The sequence below is a fragment of the Ictidomys tridecemlineatus genome, chromosome 4 (genome assembly GCF_052094955.1).
Source record: "Ictidomys tridecemlineatus isolate mIctTri1 chromosome 4, mIctTri1.hap1, whole genome shotgun sequence".
Lineage (NCBI taxonomy): Eukaryota > Metazoa > Chordata > Mammalia > Rodentia > Sciuridae > Ictidomys > Ictidomys tridecemlineatus.
The window spans coordinates 113,447,863-113,472,414 of NC_135480.1; the positions used below are offsets into that span (position 1 = coordinate 113,447,863).

Below are 24,552 nucleotides of genomic sequence, written 5' to 3' on the forward strand. Positions count from 1 at the left end.
TTTTTCCACATTTGTTGACTGATCATATTTCTTATTCTGTGAAGTGTCTGTTCAGTTCCTTTGCCCATTTATTGACTGGGTTATTTGGTTTTTTGGTGTTAAATTTTTTGAGTTCTTTGTAAACTAGAGATGAATACTCTGAGGTACAGGTGGCAAAGATTTTCTCCCATTCTGTAGGGTCTCTCTTCACGTTCTTGATTATTTCCTTTGCTGTGAAGAAGCTTTTTAGTTTGATACCATCCCATTTATTGATTCTTGATTTTACTTCTGTGTAAGAAGTCTTGTTGAGGAATTTAGTTCCTAAGCCAACATTATGGAGATTTGGGCCTGCTTCTTCCTTCTAGTAAGTGCCAGGTCTCTAATGTCTAGATCCTCGATCCATTTTGAGTTGAGTTTTGTGCAGAGTGACAGATAGGTATCTAATTTCATTTTGCTACATATGAATTTCCAGTTTTCCCAGCATCATTTGTTTTCTCTAATGTATGTTTATGACACCTTTGTCTAGTCTGAGATAATTATATGTATGTGGGTTTGTCTCTGTGTTTTCTATTCTGTACTATTGGTCTTCAGGTCTGTTTTGGTGCCCATACCATGCTGTTTTTGTTACTGTAGCTCTGTGATATAATTTAAGATCTGGTTCTAGCATATGTGAGGCACTTTTTTTGCTGAGGATTACTTTGGCTATTCTAGACCTCTTATTTTTTCAAATGAATTTCATGACTGCTTTTTCTGTTTCTATGAAGAGTGTCATTGGAATTTTAATAGGAATTGCATTAAATCTGTATAGCTCTTTTGGTAGTTTGGCCACTTTGACAATATTAATTCTGCCTATCCAAGAACATGGAAGATCTTTCCATCTTCTAAGGTTTTCTTCCATTTCTTTGTTTAGTGTTCTGTAGTTTTCTGTGTAGAGGTCTTTCACCTCTTTTGTTGGATTGATTCCCAAATATTTTATTTTCTTTGAGGCTATTGTGAATAGGATAGTTTTCCTAATTTCTCTTTCAGTTGATTCATCACTGATGCACAGTTGATTTATGGGTGTTAATTTTATGTACTGCTACTTTACTGAATTTATTTATGAGTTCTTATTGCTGGTATCTTAAGTGACCCCAAAGGTCCATATGTTGAAGGTGTGGTCTCTATTTTTTTTTTTTTTTTTTTTAATATTTATTTTTTAGTTCTTGGCGGACACAACATCTTTGTTTGTATGTGGTGCTGAGGATCGAACCCGGGCCGCACGCATGCCAGGCGAGCGCGCTACCGCTTGAGCCACATCCCCAGCCCCGAAGGTGTGGTCTCTAGCTGGACGCTATTGGGACATGGTGGAAACTTTAAGAGGTGAGCCTAGTGGGAGATCTTCCAGTTATTGGAGGCATGCCTTTTAAGGGGATTGTGGGATCCCTATCTCTTCCTCTTACATTTCTGACCATGAGTTGAGTAAGTTTGCTCTACTGTGTGTTACCATGTGTTCCTCTTCATGATGTACTTTCTCTCCACAAGCCTAAAAGCAACATGACCAACTAATCGTGGACTGAAATCCCTGAAACCATGAGTCAAAACAGATCTTCCTTCTTTTTAAATAGATTATCTCTGGTACCTTGTTAAAGTAATGGAAAGCTGACCAATACCTTTGGAAGGTGTTAGAAAATCAACTATTGTGAACTAGCTAAATGAAGGGAAAGATAAATATCCTTCCTTTCCTTCACTAATATTAACATTGTGTATCCAAATAGTTAATAAGATATCTCACTTTCTGGAAGTATTCCAGCAAGTAAATAAACAGAAAATGTTAAACTCTTAGACTTCCCATTTCCTGATGAATTTAGAATTCAGGCATACAGCTTGCAATACAAACCAAGGGATAGTTAGATGTGTATCTTCTGTTGAAGACATTATCCACTTTGAAGTAAATGTTCTCCAAAAAGAAAGTAAACTTTTATCCAAGGAAACTTCCAGATACAACAGTTTTCAAGGAATACAAAGAGCCAGGGAGCCCACAAGATAGACTCCTCCATGAGAATACAATCAGCAAAATTGTGACTATGGAAAAGTCTACAGAACAAATTATCTGGAGTCTTCAGAAAATACACTGTAAAGGGAGGGTCAAAAAGATGAAGTGGGAACCTATAAGAGAACTAAAAACCATTTAATATAGAATGGAAGAAACAAAAATCATGTCAGGTTTGGGAGAGTAACTCAGTGGTAGAGTACTTGCCTTATGTGTATGAGTTCCTGTGCTTGATCCCCAGCACTGAAGAAAAACAAAGCAGGTCAAAGGTAAATTTTAGTGTGCAGAGAGCCAGACCTGGATGATAAAACTATATAAAGAAAAACAGATAAGTAATTACCATAGTGGTTTCTCTGACTGGGGAGGGTAATGATTGCTTTGGGGACAGTCATGGGGAGGTTTAGAGTGAGAGAGGGTTGACAAGGTTCTACAGTTTGAACATCCCTAATCTGAAATTCCAAAATACGAAACATTTTGAGTACCAACATGATGCCACAAGTGGAAAATTCCACAGTCAAAAGCAAGCACACAAAAATAGTGTATGAAATTAACTTTGGCTATGTGTATAATGTATACATGACATAAAAATAAATTTGATGTTTAGACTTGAGTTCCATCCCCAATATTCTCATTATGTATATGCAAACATTCCAAAATAGGAGAAAATCTGAAATCCAAATTACTTCTGATCTCAAATATTTCCTATAAAGGAGACTCAAGAAGAGTATTGCCATATAATAATCCAGTAGGTTGTATACAATAGTCATGTTTTCTTCATATTTGTACTACATTTTTAATAATAATTGTCAATAGAAAGTATTTACTAACATTTTACTTATTCATTTGAGTTTTTAATAATTTTGCAAAGACTTATCAAGTGAGTGCTGGGTAAACTAACAGGTTTGAATTCCTGCCTTTGGTAACTGTGGTTTTGAAAGCAGAGTGATGGGGTACACTTGGTCTTTCACTGTAATCCCAACAGATTACAGTTGGGCTGGCAGTGTAGCTCAGTGGTAGAGTGCTTGCCTAGCATCCAAGAGGTCCTGGGTTTTATCCCCAGCACCTCAAAACAAACAAATGAATTGGAGTGGAGCAAACCAGGTGAAAGAGAGCTTCCAGAGGCTATGTGTGGTCCAGGAAGGAGATGATGGTGTTCTGGAATAGAGGAATGTCAGGCAAGAGAAAAAGTAGATAGATTTTAAACATAATTTGGAGTTAGAACTGATAGATTGGTGATTTGTTTGTGTGTTTGTTGTTCTTTTTTTTTTTTTCTTTTAAAGGTGGGCACCTCCAACAACCGTGTCCCACCTCCCAGGAAGAAGGCTCTTTTTTTTTTTTTTAAGAGAGTGAGAGAGAGAGAGAGAATTTTAATATTTACTTTATTATTTTTTAGTTTTCGGCGGACACAACATCTTTGTTTGTATGTGGTGCTGAGGATTGAACCCGGGCCGCACGAATGCCAGGCGAGCGCGCTACCGCTTGAGCCACATCCCCAGCCCTCGTGTTTGTTGTTTATGGTTGGGTGGAATAAGGAAAAAAGCCAGTGGTGTGTTCTAGAATTAGTTAATTGAATGAGTGATGAAGCCCATTTATTGAGATGACCAAATCCAAAATAATATAAAGGAGATGACACTTCAGGATCTCAAAGCTCTATTTTGTTTTAAAAGAAGTGACTCATATTGTGTCCCAGGTTCCTAGAGCTTAGTTTTATCTAGGGCTAAAGAAACATCTTTCACATAAAAGGTGCTCATGCAATCATCTGAAAGCAATGCACATGCAATGCCTCTACTAGCAAATCCAGATGAATAGAGAGAGAGGTCCACCAAGACCCTTCCCTAGCATCCCTGTGTTATGTCAACTTACTAAGTGCACCTGTGCACATGACAGAGAAAGCAGTGTGACCATTTGTTAATATGTGAAGCCCATTTGGTTCAATTCTCATAAAATTACAATAATCTTTTGTTTCTATATTGTTAGTGAAGAATCCCAACAGCACACAGCCTGTGCAGGGGCATAACATTCTCATACTCAGCTTCTTCAAGAATTATTGTCACTTATTGTGCAACAACATCTTGAGAGCCCTTATGTGTAGCAAGAAAATAGAAATCCGCTATTTTATAAGATATGTAGCAATTTTGGAAAGAAGAGATTGATTATGTCTAGGAATATGATCACAGATATGAGGTTTTATTTATTTATTTATTTATTTATTTATGTACTAGGGATTGAACCCAGGGGTGCTTTACCACTGAGCCACATAACTAGCCCTTTTTAGCTTTTTTTTTTTTTTTTTTTGAGACAGGGTCTTGTTAAATTGCTGAGGATGGCCTTGAACTTGCCTCAGCCTTCCAAGTTGCTGGGATTATAGATGTATGCCACCGTGCATGACAATATTATGTTTTAGCTGAACTGGACTCTCACCAAGAGAAGGGGGCAAAGGCTGAGCAAGGTGGCCTGTAATTCCAACAACTTTGAAGGCTAAGTCAGAAGAATCACAAATTCAAGGCCAGCCTAGGCAACTTAGTGAGACTCTGTCTCAAAATAAAAAATGACTTGGGATACAGCTCCATGGTAGAGCATTTACCCAGCATGTGTTAGGGCCTGGGTTCATTCCCTAGTACTACAATCAATAAATCAATTAATAAAATAATAAAAAATTAAAAATCAGGGTCAAATCTTCATAATTTTGGAATTGACAAAGGATTCTTAGATATCAAACCATGACGATACTAAACAACTGATAGTGCATTTACCAAAAAGCACCGTCCACAGGGAGATACTAGAGCTCTTGAGCACAAAGGCAAAGGCAGTACTAGGTGTTGAATAGATAAAACTTGCTGTTCCAGGAGGTATAAGACATTCATGGATGGAGGTTCCTTGACTGGTTCATTCCACTTTATTCTGTTCATTCTAAACCTCTCCCACAGCTCTTGCTATTTGCAAACTTTCCTCCTTTTAGAAGTAATGTGAGTTGTCTGCTGGCCTGGCACAATTTTCTCTGGCTGTGTTGGCCCACCGGTCTCACTGTGTTGGAGGGAACATCCCTGGTGATTTTAAACTTAGGCTAGGTCTACATGGTGCCTCCTCACCCTTTCCCTTACCACCAGCACAAACCTGGTTCTTCAGCCTACAGGCAGGTCCACACCTGTACACCCACCCTTTAAATGATTCTGGCTCCAAGGACATGGGGGCTGGTTGGAAAGGCTCCTGGGGTCCTCTGGACACAGATGTGGCTTTCCTAGCAGACAAAGAACTCTGGGAAATTCAGGGAGGAGAGATGGCAATTTGGGAGGGAGCATGGTGGTGGTATAGGTGAAGAAGGCATGGTGGCAAAGATTGATTAATTTGGCCATGAGTCACCTTTGTATAGCAGAAGAATGACAGGAATCTGGGTTTGAGTTGGATTTATTCCTGTGAATGTGAGAACTTTTTTTTTTTGGTGGCAATGCTGGGGATTAAACCCAAGGCCCCTTGGCCACATTGTTTGGGCTTTCTGTTCTTGGGCTCCTTCATGGAAAATTTGGAAACAAAAGCACTGAGATAAGATAACTTAATGAGAATTTTTAAAAGTGGGTTTAATGTAATAACATATATTTACACTTTTTTCTCTGCCATGGGAGTGAACATAGTGTGAACCCAGTAAGTTGCCATGACATAACGATTCTAGGGAAGGGTCTTCTGGGCTCCTCTCTCTTCATCTACGTTTGCAGCAAACACATCACAGGTGCATTGCTTTCAAATGAATGCACGGATGCCTTCTATGGGCCAGACATTTGTTAAGCTCTAGATAAACATGAAGCTCCAGAAACCCTGGGATACAATATGAATCACTCTTTTCAAAGCAGAATAGCAGGTCTGAGAGCCATGAGTGCCATCCCATCTATGGCTTACTTCCAGTCCTGCTCTAATTGTCAGTGTTGTACCTTTGGTAATCCAAAGTAGGAAACTATTTTTTGATATCTTCTATTTGACTTTGGAGAGCTTTATATGATGGAAGTTTACAGATATATTTTCCTATTTATTCAATGGACACAATTTATTGTGCTAGACTCTGAGGACTCAAAGGTCAATAAGAAAGAGAAATGTAATGAAGAGGTGATAATGCCATAATAGAGATACAAACACATCTAGTCCTGGTTTAGAAGGAAGGAAGAAATCTCTTGGTGGAGGTTTGTAAATCACTCAGGATAGGCTATGTTTGTAGCTATAACAAACAACCATCAACTCCCAGGGTTTAATGTCCCAAAGCCATTATCACTCATGCCACATAACCAATATACCTGGCAGGATCTCTGTTATTTGTGACCACTTGGGATCACAGGCTGATAAAGGTTGTATTGTTTTTTAAATGTAATTTTATTTTAAAATTATATTTCATTTAAATTACTTCAAAATTTATCTTTAAAATACATAAAACATAAAGATCATACATATTTATGGGGACCCACATGGTGTTTCTTTAATTAATTTTTTTTAGTTGTGGATGAACCTTTATTTCTATTTATTTATTTATGGTGCTAAGAATCAAACCCAGTGCCTTGCACATACCATGCAAGTGCTCTACCACTGAGCCACAACCCCAGCCCCCAACTGATACATGTATACATTGTGTAATGCTTAAATCACGTTAAAGGTATCTACCTTCTTAAACATTTATCATTGCCTTAAGGTGATGACAGAGATTTTGTCTCAGAAAAGAGCATAGGGGCTGCGTACTGCCTCCTGTGTTCCTATGTGAAAGTGATGGGTACCGTCTCTTTTAATTCACTTTTTTTTTTTTTTTTTGCTACAGCTACCCATATGGCCAAACTTACCATCAAAAGGGAGGGAGAGGGGTAAAAACATTTAGTGAACAGTGCTAATAACTCCCATTGGTGACTTTGGACTCAAGATATAGAGGAGTAGAGAGGGGCTTTCTACTGGATGAGAAGCTTTGGGAAAGGTGAAAAGGTCAGAAAATGTGGCTGAAAAGAAATGGTCCTGTGTAGTGAGCTTTCCTTCACCATGACCAAAATACTAGACAAGGACAACTTAGATGAGGGGGACTTTGTTTTGGCTTATGGTTCCATATTCAGCTGAATTCATTGCTCTGGGTCCAAGGTGAGGCAGAACGTCATGGTGGGAGGGCATGGTGGAAGAGTGCTGCTCCATTCATGGCTGTCAGAAGGCAGATAGAGGAAGTGGAAGGAGATACAGGGACAGTGAACATCTCCGGGGCATCTGCCTGCCAGTGGCCACCTCTTCCAACCACACCCCACCTGTCTACCATTACCACCCAGTCAGTCCATTCAAACTAGGATGGACTGATTAGGTTACAGCTCCCATAATATAATCAATTCACCTCCAAATATTCCTGAATTAATACAGGAGGTGTTTGGGGATGTCTTGTATTCAAACTGTAATAGGTCCAGATAGCAATGCTGGCAGGCATGGTTGCAAAGGAGGATGGATCAGAGCATGGAAGCTAGGCTAGGAGATTGGCTTTGGTCCAAAAGACACACCAGGTTTTAAAGAAGCTGTGGTTTTAGAAAGTTAGCCTGACTGCTTTGTGTAGGGGAGATCCCATGATGGCACACTGGAGGCAGAAAAATCCCTTTGCCTCTTACAGGAAACCAGGCAAAGAATGGTGAGGGCTTGAATAGATTCATCAAATGGAGACAAAAGAAGGTCTATGTATACATACATATTAAACAAAGCCTTGGCCAGATTTAGAACTAACTGGATATGAGATGTAAGGTAAGTGGAGAGTCAAAGATAATTTTTGAGTTTTGAGCCTAGGAAGAATGATTGTATTAGAGAAAACAGTGGAAGATGGGCAATTTGGCGAAGTCCATTTTGGGCTTGTTGATTTCAAAGCAGGGGACTTTATTTTGTTCACTCTTGTTGTTCAGTACCTAGGACAGTGTATGTGCTCAATAATATTGATTGACTGTGTAACAGTGGTCAACTTTATTACTCATGTAGAACACTGGTGGACAAATTCCCTGGTGATTGCTAAGGCAAAGTGACAACTCCTTGGTGATGTCTCTTCTAGGAAGGCAGGTTTCCCTCTCTGAAGCCAGAAGATTAGATGAATTGCCAAGAGAGAAAAAAAGGAGGAGGCTGAAGAGAGAATTTTGGAAACCCTGACATCTAGGGGCTAAAAGCTAAGACAAGAATCCAGGAAAGGCAAACATTTGGAGAAGGGATTAGTCCGTATCCAATGCAGCAAATGGATAACATGTACAGAAGGAGATGGGCACAGACTCTAGCAAATGCTTCCCAACCTCATAAAAGAGGTTGCTACTGACCACCAGGAAGAAGAAAGTTAGTGGCATGGGAGGGAGGCTGGGTCACACAATGGCTATGATTTTTGGTTTTGAAGACATAACTGAGACACGGTGTTGTAGCAAGGTGACTAAGTGTCGGGATTGGTGGTTTGAATCACATTCTCTGTCTGGCAACAGGAGTGCACCTGCACTGGAAACTCCTTGTGCAAAGGCAGGAGTTGAGATTGCCTGGTTGCTGTGGTGATGCCCTGTTCAAAGGAGGTTCTGTGTAGGCCACAAGACTATCATCTCTTGACCCTGAGTTCAGACACCAGCTGCCAGGGGTAAATAATTATGAGCACAAGTTGATGATTATAATTGGGCTGCCCAGAATTCGACCTCCATCCTGCATGCTTTGAAGAAAGTTTCTCACAAAAAATCCTTTTGATTTTAAAATCTATATAATAAACCTGCCGAGCTAGCATGAGTCTTTCATCCTCATCAGGGGATGAAGAACCACTGGGCCCTAACTTTTCCTCTTTGTGTGTGTGGCTGTTCGTCTTTTCTCCATCCCTCATTGCCCTTGACAGCTTTCTGAATTAATGGCTGGCAGGTCACAGCAACTAAGGTGAAAGATCCCATGGAGACTGAAGTTGCAATGATGGCAGTGGTGAAACGATGGTTGGCATCAAAGAGCCAGATGGTGTGCCCCCAGCACAGTGGTGCACACTTGTAATTCCAGCCACTTGGAAGGCAGAGGCAGGAGGATCACAACTTGGAGGTCAGTCTCAGCAACTTAGTAAGACTGTGCCTCAAAATAAAAAAAAATTAAAAAGTGCTGGGGAAGTAGCACAGTGCTAGAGCGCCCAGTACCAAAAAATAAAAAAAAATTAAATAATTACATAAAAAGAAAATAAAGAGGAAAAAAACCCAAACCAAACCAAAACCAAAACCAACCAAACAACCAACCAACCAACCAATCAAACAAAAAAAACAACCTAGCTAAAGAAGCTCTCCGTTCCATAGAAAGTGCACTTGGTTGTTGTTAGGTCCTTACAGATCTCTGATCTAGTCTGGACATCCCCTCTCCCTTAACTGGGGGCCGGTTAACCCTTAACTCCTCTCTGCCTTTACACGAAGGGAGGAGCTTTCCTTGGAAGGCGTGACCAGAGGCGGAGCCCGAAGACGCGGTGGCGGGCAGGGGACAGGTGCGCGGGCTGGCGGGGCGGGACAGACCCTGAAAGCCACACCCTGAAACTACCTGCGCGGGCCAGGAAGAATGAGAGCGAGAGCGAGAGCGAGAGCCGCCGCCGCCGGCCGGGCGCGCTGGGCCTGCCCCGGAACTCGGCCTTCCCTGCGCCCTGAGCTCCCCGTCTCCCCCGCGGCCCGCGGGCCATGGGAGTCGGCTGCCTGCAGGGATCACGTCTCTGAGACCCAAGACCCACCACCGAGACCATGAAGAGCGATCGAACCCACAAGGCCGGAGGGGATCCAAAGGACTTCGGCCTGGGATTCAAGTACAATTCGCGGCAGGAGGTGGGCGAGGACCGGGGTCCTGGGTGGGCTGGGCGCTGAGGTTTCGGCCCCACGATCCCCAGTGTCCTGCGCATGGCGCTTAGTCTCGGCCAAGCTCCACTCCATTGCCCGTTGGTGGCCCGGTCGCTGGGCGCACAGGTGGAATTTCCTGTTCGGCGGGTACCTGTCCGCGGGCGGCCGGGCGGGGCTGACCGGACCTTTGGTACCTGAGCTGCGTGCGGTGCGCTGGCCACCGTGGAGGTGGGAAGCCCCAGGGGCCTGAAGGCACTGAATCACCCCCTCCGTCTTACTTCCCTCTTGGTCCTTTCCCTGACTTGAAAAGAGGAGCTCCGTATCGGTCCCTCCATTACCTTTGGATTATTAATATACATCTGTGGGGAGCCAGGGCGCGGACGCAGGGAGTAAGATGATTTGGGCGAAGGAAAGGAGGTTTCGTGGGGCTTGGAGACTTGACTATCCTTGGCCTTTGCAGGATTTTTTTTTTTCTCCCTTGATCAAAAGCACTTTGGGACCTTTGCTGAGAGTAATTGGGAGACCTAGAGCTTTCCGTGGTATAGAGGGTGGAGCGCGGGTCTCCAGTGTTAAAGGTTTGCCTGGGCTTCTCCAAAAAGGAATGGAGCCCTTTGGGAAGGTGACTGGGTAGGGATGTGGGAGCGCGTGCTTGAGTCTTTTGGAAGATACTGAATCAGGAAGCTTTTCTTTGACTGGAAGAACAGAAGCGAGATCTTTTGAAAGATCTCAAAAACATTGCATTTAATGTACAGAGTCCGGGAAGGGGGTGTTAGTCACTTTATTGAAGGACACACCTAGGTGGCAGTGCCCAGGCAGGACTAGCAGCCAGAACTCCCTCTCCGAAGAGAGGACCCCAGGAGGACCTCACATTTCTTGGAAGGCACTGAATGGGTACTGAGAGGTAGGTTTGTTTGGTGAGGGAGATTTATTCCTTTATCCTCGGCCTCATTGTTCCTGGCTTCCATGTCAGGCCAGATTTTTTTTTTAATATGTATTTTTTTTTCAGTTGTAGGTGGACACAATGCCTTTTTAAAAATTTTTATGTGGTGCTGAGGATCGAACCCAGTGCCTCAGGCGTGCCAGGCGAGCACCCTACCACTGAGGCCAGATTTTGGAGCCATCTCAAATTGATTCCTTTTCTTCAAGCAGCATCCTGACTTAGGGAGCTTGCATAACACAAGATTCCTGGGCTGTTGTGGGTGCCCCCACCACACATACCAACTGAGGCTGGGCAATGTTGTTCTCTCCACTTTTCGCCCCCAAAGACTGGAGCTTCTGGTTGTGCCTCTGCCCTGCTGTAGAGCAGATTGACCTGTTCCTGCCTTCTCTTCCTTTCTGTAATTGGGGTGTTTGTGAATCCTTAATAATTACCTACTTGAGGCTCTAGACTCCTGCCTCAGCAGAGAGCCTACTATTTGGTGTTTATTATTTCAGGGCTGTTTTTCTCCCCTCCTTCCATGTTTACCCTTTCTGTCTTCCCTTTCTGGGACTTTCCTGCTGACACTGGGAAAGTAGATCTTCCTGGAGTCTGAGTCCAGCTTACTCCCTGGGCCATTTCCTGGAGGGCACAGCATCTTCCCCTGATATAGGGACCAGACTGGGTCTAACTTCCCAATCTTCCCTGGGTTGCTGGACTTGTCTGGTCACCTCATTTTCTTTTCCTTTGGTTCCTGCTCATTTTCTCCTGTGAGGCTTATCCATTCTCCATGCCATTGGGTGGCTCCTTCCACTTTTGATTCTGCTTTTTCCTTCCCGTGATTCACTCTTTGTCTTCCTTTTGCAGAGCTCCACTGAACCAACTCTGTACGTAGTTCTAGGCCAAGTACTGCTGAGGGGCTGGCTCTCAAAGACCATTACTGTGTGGTTGTTCCTGTAAGGAACTTATAGCCTGGGGGAGCAATGCTAAGAAACATGTGCAGAAGGTTAGATGGGAGCAGTGTTTCTGGAAGGAAGTAGCCAAAGCTTGTTTTCATTTCTTCTGAAAGTTTTCATATATTCTTCCCACCCCAAGCCTCACCCGAAATCTCACTCCCTGGGATCACCTGGAATTGTTTGTGGCTGGGGTCTGCCTTGGCACATTATCTGACCAGGAAGTGGGGCTGCTCTCCCCTGGGTTTGTTCTTTGTGTCATCAGGTCATGCTGGGTCCCAGGAGCACTGTTGCTTTTGGGTTTCACATTCACATTCACTTCCATTTCTGGATCCTGGTTGGTAGTATAGTTGGATCTGGCTGCCTTCTTCCTAAGGCTGATGACCTAAGGCCCTTGCCCCACCCCTGCTGCTCCAATCAAGTGGGAAGTGGCCCTGCTGTGCAGCATTGTAATGTTCTCTGTGGCTCTAAGGCCCTGTTGTCTGAACTGTGTCTGGGGATTGTGTGAGCCCTGCCTGTGTGGGAGCAGGTGTGCAAGTGCCAGTTGTTAAGGCAATATTAAGGAGAACTGAGAAGCCCGCCTCACTGAGTTGCTAGGTCCTTGTTGAATATTTGGTGGTGACTATGAAGCTGTTTTGACATATTCATATACAATCAGGTCTTAATTTTCATAAGCAAGATTCAGTGTTCCCTAGCCATATGGGAGACTGGCTTTCGGGAATCGGATTCTGTGAGGTCAAAATCAGATGCTTGGGGTGGGGGGCTAATCTGTACAGCCTTGGCTTTTTAGGGTCATCTGTTTATCAATTGCTCAAACATTCACCCATTCATTAAGTCTTTCATTGACATAAGAGACACTTATTTATTAGGTAAGTACCCACTATCTGAGCATGCATTGGGAAATAGAAGTGACACAGTCCCTGCCAGTCACACAGTGCCTGCCTTCAAGGCCCCCTTGTGTGGTATGGGATAATGGAGTTATATTCAGGGTCATGAGTACTAGATTCTGGACAAGCCCTTAGGAACATCAAGAGAACATCTGTGTAACCCAAGCTGGAAGTGTTTGTGATCTGGTGGCAGTAGAGTGCTACATGGAGCTGGGGCCCTGCCTAGCCATATGATCTCAGAAATGTTACTTAATTTCTCTAAGTCTCAGTTTCTTGTGGCTATAAAATGGAATGATACATATGTGCAGGTTGCAAGTATTCAAAAGGATACTTTACATGAAAGTCGTGTGTAAGTTTTTGCACAGTATTCAAATCATATAGTTTGAGTTTTGGAGTTGGAAAGCTGTGGGATGAATAGGAAGTTGATATAATAGTGGGATGCAAGTCAGGAGGCTGAGAATCCCAGAGTTTTTTTTTTTTTTTTTTTTTTTTTATACTGGTGTTTGAACCCAGGGATGCTTAACCACTGACCCACATCCCCAGCCTTTTTAAATTCTATTTTAAAAAAATTTGAGACAGGGTCTTGCTAAGTTGCTGAGGGCCTTGCCAAGTTGCTGAGGCTGGGGTGGGGTGGAGAGTGAGGGGAACTGTAGTGGAGGCAGTGAGCAGAGGGAATCTGGAAGTGCTTGGAGGGAGGGATTCATAGATCCTAGCCTTGGAGGGGAAACCTGTCCTTTCTAGAGTGCTTCCCTCCACCATGGTCCTGGGAATATCTGGAAATTCATAGTCCTCATTTAAGAGTCTGGAAAACTGAAGCATAAGAGACCATCCTAGTTTGATAGCAAGCTTCTTTGGGTAAGATACCCAAGTTGTTTGCTACCAGTGGACCTCATCAAATGGTGGTTCTGCGCAGAGCCAAAGCAGCGGCTTGGGTGTCTTGTCATCACAGGCTGTAGAAGGAGAAGCAGCTGAGGCTCCCTCACCCCCAGCCTCTGTGGCCAATGGCCTCTGTCCCTCAGAATGCTGTGGTCCTGGAGTTCCCCTGACTTCTCTCTGTTGGCGTGGTTCTCTCCTAAGACAAGAAGTCTGTTCTTAGGTGGGGAGGGAGAAAGTGACACTGTCCCCGGGTATCCTACGTTCCAAAGATGAGATATTTTTCCTGATACTGTGCACACGGCTACTGGAGCATCTGGAGTACTTGTAATGACACTAGCATTTATGAGCCCGGATGTGTTAGCTATGACCCTTAGAAGTAGTACTATTGTCTCTCACTATCTGAGGGGGATTGGTGCCAGAATCCCTGGTGGACACCAAAATCTGAGGTGCCATTAGATAATGTAACATAGACAGTCATGCATTGCTTATGAGGGATATATTCTGAGAACTTTGTGGGTAGGTGATTGATGTGTGCAAACACCATAGAGTGTTCATACACAAATGCCCATAGTGTAACCTACCACATACCTAGGTATATGGCGTTTACAGTTGAATCTGTGGTCTGTTGTTGACTGAAATGTTAATCACACATGATTCTATGTGCAAAAATTCTGCACACATCCTCCAGTATACTTTAAATCATCTTTAGGTCACTTATAATCCCTGATGCAATGTAAATAGTTGTTGCATTATATTGTTTAGGGAGTAATGATAAGAAAAATCTGCACCTATTCAGTTCTGATGCAATTTAAAAATATTTTTGGTTCTCAATTGGTTGAATGCTCTCATGAGTACCAGGGGATATGGCATGTTGACTGCTATTATTATTATTATCATCATCTTTTTGCAGGTGAGGAAAATGGAGTCTAATTAACTTGCACAAGGTCACAGAGCAAAACAGAAGTGGGGTCTAGGTTGGGACCCAGCTTGTCTACCTCTGCTCTATTGTACTTGGACTTTAACATACAAAACATGTCTGTCAGCCTAATAGGCACAAGAAGGGATGGATTACTAAGGATAAGAGTTCATTTGATATGGTTAAGAAACTAGATTTCTTTTTTGGGGATGTTTCTGAGATGCCTGGGGCTAAGTTATGAAAGCTGTTTGGTAGTGTGGAAATGAGAATAAAAACTTCTTGGCTTTTCAAGAGAGTTTCCACACTAGTTGGCAGTGGTGAAAAGAGTGTTTGCTATTGGCTTAGAGTCTGTGGATAGTAATTCTTTATTGCAAGCTTTTTTATATTAAGAACTTTTCTAGAAGCAGGGCCCAACTAAAAATTCTGTCTTGGGTGCTCATTCTTTCTGTATTTGCCCGTTTTGTCTGGGCTTAGTGCTATGTTGGGTTTCCCACAGAATCCTCATGATAGTTGACTAACTGTTGTAAAGCTTGGATCCTTCATCTCTTTTGGCCCACATGGATAATTCTGAGATGCTGTTGGTGGTAATGATGATGGTGGTGGGAAGAAGGTGAAGAAAAATATGACAGTCATTTCTACCCTTCACTAAATATGTGCACTTCAGTTCTCACTTGCTCCTTGTAGCAGCTATAAGAAGGAAAATGCCTAGTTCACAGATGAGAATACTGAGAATCAAAGGGCTTGTGTAAGTGTCCCAAAGACAGTAAGAATTAGAGCAAGAATTTAAACCTGATCTGTGCGACTTCAAAGCCTATGATCTTAACCACAAATGCTATCATAAAATTGTATCCCAAAGATGTTGGTGATTGACGCACATCCCCAGCAAAGCCCCAGAACACATCATTAGCGAGTTGTGAGCACATAAAAAAAGAAGTAGTGATCACCAGGCGCCAACACAAGTGCACCAAGTTTTCTCACTTCAAACTTGTCTGGTTTCCCTTTTGATGAGGTTACTTAGCCGGCAGACCAGGAGCTCACTAAGCTGGAGGTATGATTCCAACAATGCTTTAAATAACACGTAGCTTTGTCTATCACGCACATGATTAAATATCATTAAAAATTTAAACTGAAAAAATAATTCACCTACCCAAGCCAACATGTTGTCAGGTTCCCATCTCTTGTTCCTTGTTCTACATAGGTGTGTGTGCTTTGTCTAGTGTGTTGTAGTTGTGCACATACCCTCTGTGTTCTGGGGATGGCCTGTCAGTCTTCTGTCTATTAGACATGCTGGAGGACTGGGGAATCCTGAGATCTGGTAGTATTATGTCTGATGGTGCAGTTGCATTTAAGAAGGTCCCTCTGGGTGTGGTCTCCCACCTGGGTTCTGGGCCATTTCCTTTTTAGTGACAACTCAGATGAGGTCTTGGGGCTCTTGCCTATTAGCTGTTATGGATGACACCCAGCTGGGAGGGAAAGGTCGATACCTGGATGATTTAATTATGAGTCAGAAAAGAGCTGGACAGTCGGAATGAGAGGCTGCCGCGAGCAGAACATGTCCTTCTGGCTTAGGAGTAAGAGCTGCACATACCACACCACCGTCAGTACCAGGAACAGAAACACCTCCCTCCTGTGGTCACCCTTGAGGAAATGGTTGACTCCACCATATGAGTTCCAGAATTTAGAGTTGACAGTAATCACAGGAAAGGCCACGCTTGTAATGTGGCTGCCCAAAATCTAAACTAAGTTTTTTTCCCCTACAGTTTTATTTGGTCATACCTGTAATATTATTAAAAGGCTAATATACTATAATTTATTGAATACACACATATATAGCCAAAGAATATCTGACCAATGAAGGCAAGTAGTAAGAATTTTAGAAATGGAGGACAGTGCCTATGCATAGGCATTGTGACAGTTTTCTGTTGCCTATGCCTGTTTCCTAAAAAATGTTTGTTTATTTTTCATTAGAAAAATTAAGATTTTTTTTTTAATCAAACAGTGTAGAATTGTATAGCTAGAAAGCAAAATTCTTCCGAATTCTTTCTAGATTTTAACCCCTGTAAACAGAACTCTAGTTTGGATCTTGAGTATCCCAAAGGCCCATTGGAGATGGTGGAAACTTAAAGAGGTGCAGCCTAGTGGGAGGTTTTTGGGTCACTGGGGACATGCCCTTAAAGGGGATTTTGGGACCCCAGTCTTTCTTTCTTTTTCATGTCCCCACCATGAGGTGAATGGCTTTGCTCTGTCACTCATATCCATCATGATGTGCCAACACAGGCCCAAAGCAAGCATGCTGATTGGTCATGCACTGCAGCCTACAAAACTGTGAGCCAAAATAAACTTTTCCTTTTTATAAGTTGATTATCTTAGGTATTGTGTTACAGTAACAGAAAGCTGACTCATGCAAATAGTTTCACTGATACTTTCCCACAAGTCTTCCATGCCTATACTAATGTCAATGAAGACATTAATATATATACACATACACATATTCTTTTCCAAATGAAATCATAGTATAATATCATTCTGTAGGTAAGACATGATTCTGACTAATTGATTCATCAATCATATATTAAATATCTTAATCTGGGCTGGAGTTATGGCTCAGTGGAAGAGTGCTTGCCACACATGCCGGGTCCTGGGTTCGATCCTCAGCATCACATAAAATTAAATAAACAAAATAGAGGTATTGTGTCCATCTACAACTAAAACATAAATATTAAAAAAATATATCTTAATCCATGCTGGGATTATTGAGCAAAGACACAAGTCTTTCTCTTCCCCTTCCTCATCTAAGAAGAGATACTCCATAAACTGAATGGTGGGAAGTAGCCATATAAAGTTGGCGCTCAATATCTGCATATTGCATTTATGAATTCAACCAACCACCTATTGGAAATGTTTGGAAAAGAGATGTGTTTATATTGAACACATATAGATTTTTTTTCCTGTATTTATTTCCTGAGCAATACAGTATACCAACTATTTACATAGTATTTACATTATTAGTATTCTGAGATGATTTATAGTATAAGGGAGAATGTGTGCAGGTTATATGCAGTACTATATCATTTTATATAAGGGACCTGAGCATCTGTAGATTTTGGCACCTTATGGGGTCCTGGAAATAGTCTTCTGGTGGATATGATGGACAACTGTACTTTTTGACTTTTTGGATTTTTTTTCAGTCTATCTTAGTACTTTCATGTTAACTACCTACTCTTTGAAAACCATCTTTGAGGGCTGGGGTTGTGGCTCAGCCGTAGCATGCTTGCCTAGCAAGTACGGGGCCCTGGGTTTGATCCTCAGCACCACATAACTACAGCTAAAAAAAAAAAAAAAAGAAAGAAAAAAGAAAACCATCTTTGATTGCTGAATAAGCTTTTATCAAGTGGATATATCATTTGTTCTTATTTTCATTTTATTGCTGCGCGTGCTACTTGTCTGGATGAGGTGGGTTACTGATGAACAGATACTTTGGAAGTCATGTAGGTCAGACTTCGTGGAGTTATGCCGTTGAATTCCAGGGACTAAGGTAGTTGTGTTCATGAAAATATGACTAACAGTGAGGTTAAACCAGATAGCCAAAAGTTTAGAAAACATTTTGTATACGCAACCAGAGGAACTGATCATGGTTAACCAGATCAAGAGAGAGCTTTAGCACTAATGTGAGATGGAGAAATTAGACTGGTTCTGTTGCAATGCTGACTAGTGCCGCGGTCATTGCAATGCCACACTCTGGGGAAGCAGAACTTGCTAATATTGATGCTCAGTGAAACTACTATTTCCCCTATGAAGGATGGCCCCAGGAAGATGAGAGGTGAGCTGCTCTCTAAAATCTGTCCTGCTCTAAGCATTGGGTTTCAAGAGCCTTGAAGTTTTCGCCTTGCTCCTCTCTTTTTACTTCCAGAAATTTTACCACCAGAAATTCCACTTTGCAATAATGGACCCAAGGGTCTCCCCTGTTCTCTCCTGGGGTCAGGGGTTTTCTTATTTGCCTATTCCATCATTTCACTCCAACATCATATAGCTCAGTTAGGGGACTGGGAGCCATAGGTATTTCAGAATCCAGTCAATTCTCAGAGGCTACACGTAGATTAGGACTTTTCCACTAACTTCTGAAGATCCCTGGGTCTCCCAAAGCAGAAACAAATTGGGTACCTGCATGTCACAGAATACTCCTCAACCATGAAAAAGAACATTGTCTAATCTACTGATAGACGTCATAGCTTAAGTGAGTTACCAGGGAACGTTTTACAGTGAAAAAAGGCAATAGTCCTTAAATCCTATATGCTGATTTATTTATATGAAATTTTTTAAATGAGTGAGAGGATGGATTAGTGGTTTGGGGGTCTGAGGGGGATGGGAGATGGGAGGGAGGTGAATATAGTTACAAAAGGCAACAGGGGGAACCTGGTGCTGGACCTGCTCACAAGCTTGACTGTGATAGTGGCTATAGGAGCTTGTACAAGTGATTAAACTCTGTGTAACTCACTACACACATAAGTGCAAATGTAAGTAAGACAAGCTGTCTGAATATCATCCCAGGTTATATCAATGTTGTGGTATGATCATATAGTTTTATGAGGTGTTACCATTGGGGAAAACTGGGTAGAATGTACAGAGGAGCTCTCGTATTATTTCTTACAACTTCAAGGGAATCTACGATTATGTTGATAAAAGTTTCAACAGTAAAGAATGCACTGAGCCATGGAATCAGATTGTGGGTTCAGTGAAAAGAAAGGAAGTAACATGCTACTGGCCACACCCTCACTCCTCTTGTTTAGTGTTCAGAGGATCTGGTGCCTGGCTGAAGCTGTGCAGGAGGAAGGTGGCTGGGCTGGGAAGGGCTTCTGCAAATAAGGAGACTTGTGCGAACTTGGTATAGGCTCTTCTGAGAGCCTGAGATAGAATTCTTTGGTTGGAATTTCCAAAAGAGGATGTGTCCTGGTGGTGGTGGTGGTGTGTATATGTGTGTGTATTGCGGAGGCAGGGACAGGAGAGGAAGAGACCAGGCAGAATCCAGAGTGGAATGGTGGCCCAGCCACTTCTGACACCAGAGAGCCCTTGGCAGGGGGCGGGGGGCTGTCAGCAGAGCTCCTCAGTGGGGATAGAACATTCTACCTTTTTCCAGGATAAGGAGAGTACTTTGGAACACAGGCTTGGAAACTGTCCTGGTGCCTGGAACCTCCAGGATAATTCCAGCCTGCCCTGGGAGGCTACCTAGATCTAAACATGGTGGGAAAAGTCCTTCCATCAATCTACCCACCAGTCATCAATCAATAGATTTACATGCTCTGGGCTCCATCCCCAGCACTGCAAAACAATCAAGTGCTAACTCTGGGCAAGATTGGGGGTGGAAGGGATGGAGGGGAAGCAGGCAAGAGAGGAGGCTCTCCTGGCTCGGGTCAGGCTGGCTGGTTGGGCAGACCTTGACACAACCCCCCATCCCCATGCCTGGGCTTCAGGAAGATCTGCCAGGTCTTTAAATTGGCCCACACACTCGTAGTAAACTTGTGCTGTAAAAGTTTTTGTTTTGTTTCAGTGTTTGTACTCCAGCTGTTCCTACCAGCCCTGAGGGAGAAGTGGGACTGCATGGCCTTGGGCAGGTGGATGGGTGGTGGGTGGAGAAATAAAAATCAAAGGGAGGTATAGGTTAGGCCCCTGTCATTAGCAGAAATTAGCTTAATTATATTCTACAGCTGGTTTACTTGGGGGGGCATAAGGAGTCATTAACCCACTTTTAAGGGGGAAACAGGCGCCATGAGAAGTATTTGCCCCAGTGGCTCAGGGATCTCAGCGACCCCTTATCTAGGTCACACCCATCCTACTCTCCCCAAAATGAGTCTCTGTCCGGGCCTTGTTGCAGGGGTGTGTGGCTCCCATCTGGAAGGTGTACCGGCAGGGAGGGCCCTGGCAGTTCTGGGAGGTATGAAACCTGCAGGATCTAGCTGCTCCCTGGCAGAGAACCACAGTGTTTCTGTGTTGGCAGAGTGTCCTCAGTAGACAAAGCCAGGTCCCTGGGGGACTTTCCTTCATGATCTGGCTAGGTGTGGAAACTTGGTTTATTTCCTTCAGTCAGAGCTACCAGCTGGCCAGGGGATCAGCTTTCTGTTCCCCTGATGGGTTGGACTTATACATGTATAGCAAATTCTGGATCTTCCCTGGGAGCCTCATGCTCCCATTTGTTTCTCAGTTGCTCTCGGTCTGGTGGGGCAGCTGAGGAAAGTGATGGTCAGAGGGCGAGGATGAGAGGGCTCAGTGGCAAAATGGCAAAAATGTTTGGAGAGCTCAGTGTTCTCCTGGAAGCTGGGACTGGGAGTATGTGTCTGTGGAAACTGGTGACAGCCCAAGGGACTTTTGGGATGATGCTATAACCTATGGTGGGAGGATCCCCAGGGCAAGGAAGTAAAACCCAACCCCACACAGCAGGTACCTTGCACCTTAGGTGGTTGCTTAAAATAGACCAGCCTGACTGATGAATCTGGAAGCCTCCTCTCACTGGTGATAGGAATTGGGTGAGCCAGGCAGGCAGCCTCCTGCAAGCTGGAAATGGTAGGTGGAATTTCTCAAACTCTCAGGTTCCTAAGAATGATCTGGTGCACTTGTTAAAATTATCAGATCCCAGGCCCTTCCCCTGACCAAAATATCAACATCTCCAGGAAGAGGAGTTTGGGAGTCTAGATGCTAAGCAAGCCCTTTGTTTGTTTTAGTTTATTTATTTATTCATTCATTCATTTTTTTTGTGATACTGAGGATTTAATCCAGGGGTGCTCTGCCATTGAATTATATCCCTAGCCCTTTTTATTTTTTATTTTGAGGCAGAGTCTCACTAAGTTGCCGAGCCTGTCCTTAAACTTGTAATCCTCCTGCCTCAGCCTCCCAGTTGCTGGGATTATAGGTGTGTACCACTGCACCCAGCTAGTGTATCTTTTATTATAATTTTTCACAACTGGACAAGTCTGGGGAATGCTGGGTGGTATGAGCATAGAGAACTGTAGCCTCTGTGGGCTTCTTGAGAATCTGTCTTCTTGAGAGATCATTTATCCGAGGTAAGTGAATAGGTGGGAGTATTTCAATGTGGGTCTTCTTTTTGTTCCCTTCTCATTTGTCCTTCAGTCATCCCTGGGCTCTCTGGATTAGACGTTGTACTGGGCTCTAGATTTTGATGGTGGTAGAGTGGGTATAGTCTCTGCCCTTAGAAGCTTGCAGGTGACTGGCTGCTCCCTGTACACAGCTGCTCAAGTCCACCTGAGGCTGCTGGTTTAACTGGAGAGACCCCATCTATGCAGGGCCTCTCTTAGCTGAGACCACCCTTTTAATACAGGTGTGCCTCTGGGGTGTTGTGGGTTCAATTTCAGAATATCCTCATAGAAATTCACATGAAATATTTGGGTTTCCTAGTACATATAAAAGTTATGTTTATCCTATACTTAGTCTACTGAGTGTGCAGTAGCATTCTATTTAAGAACACAGTTTATATACTTAATTAAAAACACCCTTTTTGTGGGGCTGGGGTTGTAGCTCAATGGTAGAGCGCTTGCCTAGCATGTGTGAGGTACTGGGTTCGATTGTCAGCACTGCACATAAATAAATAAAATAAAGGTCCATCAACATCTAAAAAATATTTTTAAAAAACCCTTATTGTTAAAAAATGGTAACAATCATTGAACTGTTGAAAAAATGTTACTCATAGACTTGTTGTATGCAGAGTTGCCACACCTTCAATTTGGAAGTGTCACAATATCCGTGGAGCACAGTAAAATGAGATATAATAAAATGAGGTAGGGCCACCATTAGCAACTGAATGAAGAGACCTTTCTCTGACATTACCTCTGGTATCTCTCTCAGTGCTGCCCACGTCTGGGCTTGGCATTGTCCAGATGACAAATATAACATTTCGAATTTGGAGATCATTCCTTGTGCAGTCATCTGAGATGGCCACTAGCCATTCAGTGGGCATTTAGAAATGGCCACAAGAGTCATGCTGGCTTGGTCTTCCCATTGAGCAAGGGGAACATCTTTGACGTGTTGCAGAATACTTCTCAACCTGGAGAAACATTCCTGGTGCTCAATCCCTACTGTCCTTTCTTGCTTGAATGATCACAGGGACTTGACTGCCCCCAATGGTGGTGATGATGTCATGGGATTGAGATGTGTCCCATCTGGTTAGGTGGATGCTCTGAGTCACTGAACATGCAAGTGAAGAGTGTCTGCCACACATCAGAGACAGTTGGCAGTGGCACATGAATCTATCCACCCTTGTCCTGATCTCAGGTCTGAGCCACCTGTGTCCCCAGACAGTGAAATCACATCTGCCCCTTGACCTTGATCTCCAGCACCAGAAGCAGGCTACCATTTGTCTTGTGATTGCCCTTAATGGTCCCTCCCTGAAGTCTAAGTAACCTCTCAGGTTTCCAGGATCACCCGCTGCCTTCCCAGCAGATCACACCCACCTTAGTTAAATGAGGAACAATCTTTAAAAAAAACACAAAGTCTGGCATGAAGATTTATTTTGTCTCTCACTTGTTTTGGTTATTTCATGTGAATTTTGGATTGTTAGTAGTATTTTTGCTGTTTATAAATGTAATCACCAGTTGCTTTTCTCTAATGAGCACCACACTATGAGCTATCATTGGCAAATTCTTGCTTTGGATTTGCTTGTCCCAGAGCTGGAGGGAGGGGGTCAGGGCCATAGTGAGTTTGTGTCCCAGTGATGGGTGTAGTAGTGAGTGCTAGGAACTAGGAGAGGGTTTCTCTCAGTGGGCGGATCCTGTTGTTGATTTGAACAGAGTTTTGTTTGTTCTGCTTTTGGCTTTGAGCCCAGGTTAGTTTCTTATTTAATGGGAGTAGGGTGACCACAAGCCTTTTTCCTATATATTAGTAAGTAAAATACACTTTTTTTGGGGGTCTTCTATAAAGCAATTGTGTTATTATTTTTTGACAGGCATTGACCTTGAGGAACATACCACTTGCACTACTGTGCCAAAATCTACAGGGTTGTTGTGATATCCCTTCCTGGGTTTCTGGGCCTGTCCAGGAAGTTGGTTGGTAATGGCACTAACTGAATCACATCCTCCCACCTGCTGCCTTGATTCTCCTTCATCTGTTCCAAGTCCTTTACTCAACAAACACTCCAAACACTTTATTCCCATCCATCTTCCTGGAAGTCATTCCTTGTTCTTTTGTCACAGTGGCCTAGAACTAGCTTGTGTTTCTGGGGACCCTGGCCAGAAGACCAACTAGACCAACTAGAGTTGGTGGTAGGAAGAGGCCCCCGTGGTTATGTGGCCCTATCTATGTCTGTGGTAAGCCAGCACCTGGCTTCATAGCATTACGTCGTGCATGTGCACCTGTGGATGTTTACTTTTAAGAAAAAAACAGAGGCAAAGCAGATACAGGTGCACTTTCTCTTCGTTTGGTCTATGGCCACATGGATTATGTGTGCAATTAAGTCAGGGTGGATGGGAGCTCCCTGAGACCTCTTCCTCCTCCCTCCACATCTGCCCAGCACTGGCTTAGGGGCCTGTGTCTGAAGCCCTGCCTAAGAATTGAAGACCTTGGCTTCTGTTCCAGCTTTGCTGCTTTACTGATTACTATCTTGGGGCTGGGGATATAGCTCAGTTGGTAGAATGCCTGCCTCGCATGCACAAGGCCCTGGGTTCAATCCCCAGTACCCCCCCCCACACACACACACACACTACACTGATTACTATCTTTGTGACCTTGGAGGTCACTCCCTCTTGCTCCACCTCAGTTTCCTTATCAAAAAAAAAAAAAAAAAAAAAAAAAACCACCAAGGGATTATGCAAGATGACATCGTTATTACTCCTGAAAATGGAGTTGAGAGTTAGGACTATAAAAGGAGGCAGGCTAGTTACTGATTAAACAGTTGTTTCTGGGCTGAGTAGAGCCTCAGAATTCATACTTGCTTCTGGAGGTTGACCACCCAGGGAGGCAGAAAACCAGGATCAGATTCTGGATCTGCCACTGAGTGCTCTGTGAGTTTGCAGAAGCGTCATTTCTCCCTGCCTTTCCTGTAAGTCAGAAAGTGATAGTGCTAGTCTTTTTTTTTTTTTTCTTCCTATGTAATTCATGATTGAGTACCTAGAAGAGCACAAAAAATGTATTAATTCCTGGTAAAATAATCTTCAAGGGCTGGAGTTGTGGCTCAATGGTAGAGTACTTGCCTGGCATGTG

At 43.2% G+C, this 24,552-nt stretch overlaps 1 protein-coding gene and 1 non-coding gene across 2 annotated transcripts in view; both read left to right on the forward strand.

Moving 5' to 3' along the window:
• Positions 1 to 9,456: 9,456 nt before the first annotated feature.
• The window catches only part of St14 (ST14 transmembrane serine protease matriptase), a 44,971-nt gene continuing 29,875 nt past the window's right edge, over positions 9,457 to 24,552 (forward strand). The window contains exon 1 of the mRNA XM_005330728.4: positions 9,457 to 9,792. Within this exon, the coding sequence (XP_005330785.1) occupies positions 9,712 to 9,792 (81 nt within the window). The 5' untranslated portion in view covers positions 9,457 to 9,711. The remainder of the gene's footprint in view (positions 9,793 to 24,552) is intronic.
• Positions 23,962 to 24,034, forward strand: Trnaa-cgc (transfer RNA alanine (anticodon CGC)). The gene has a single exon. It is a non-coding gene; the product is annotated as a tRNA-Ala (tRNA).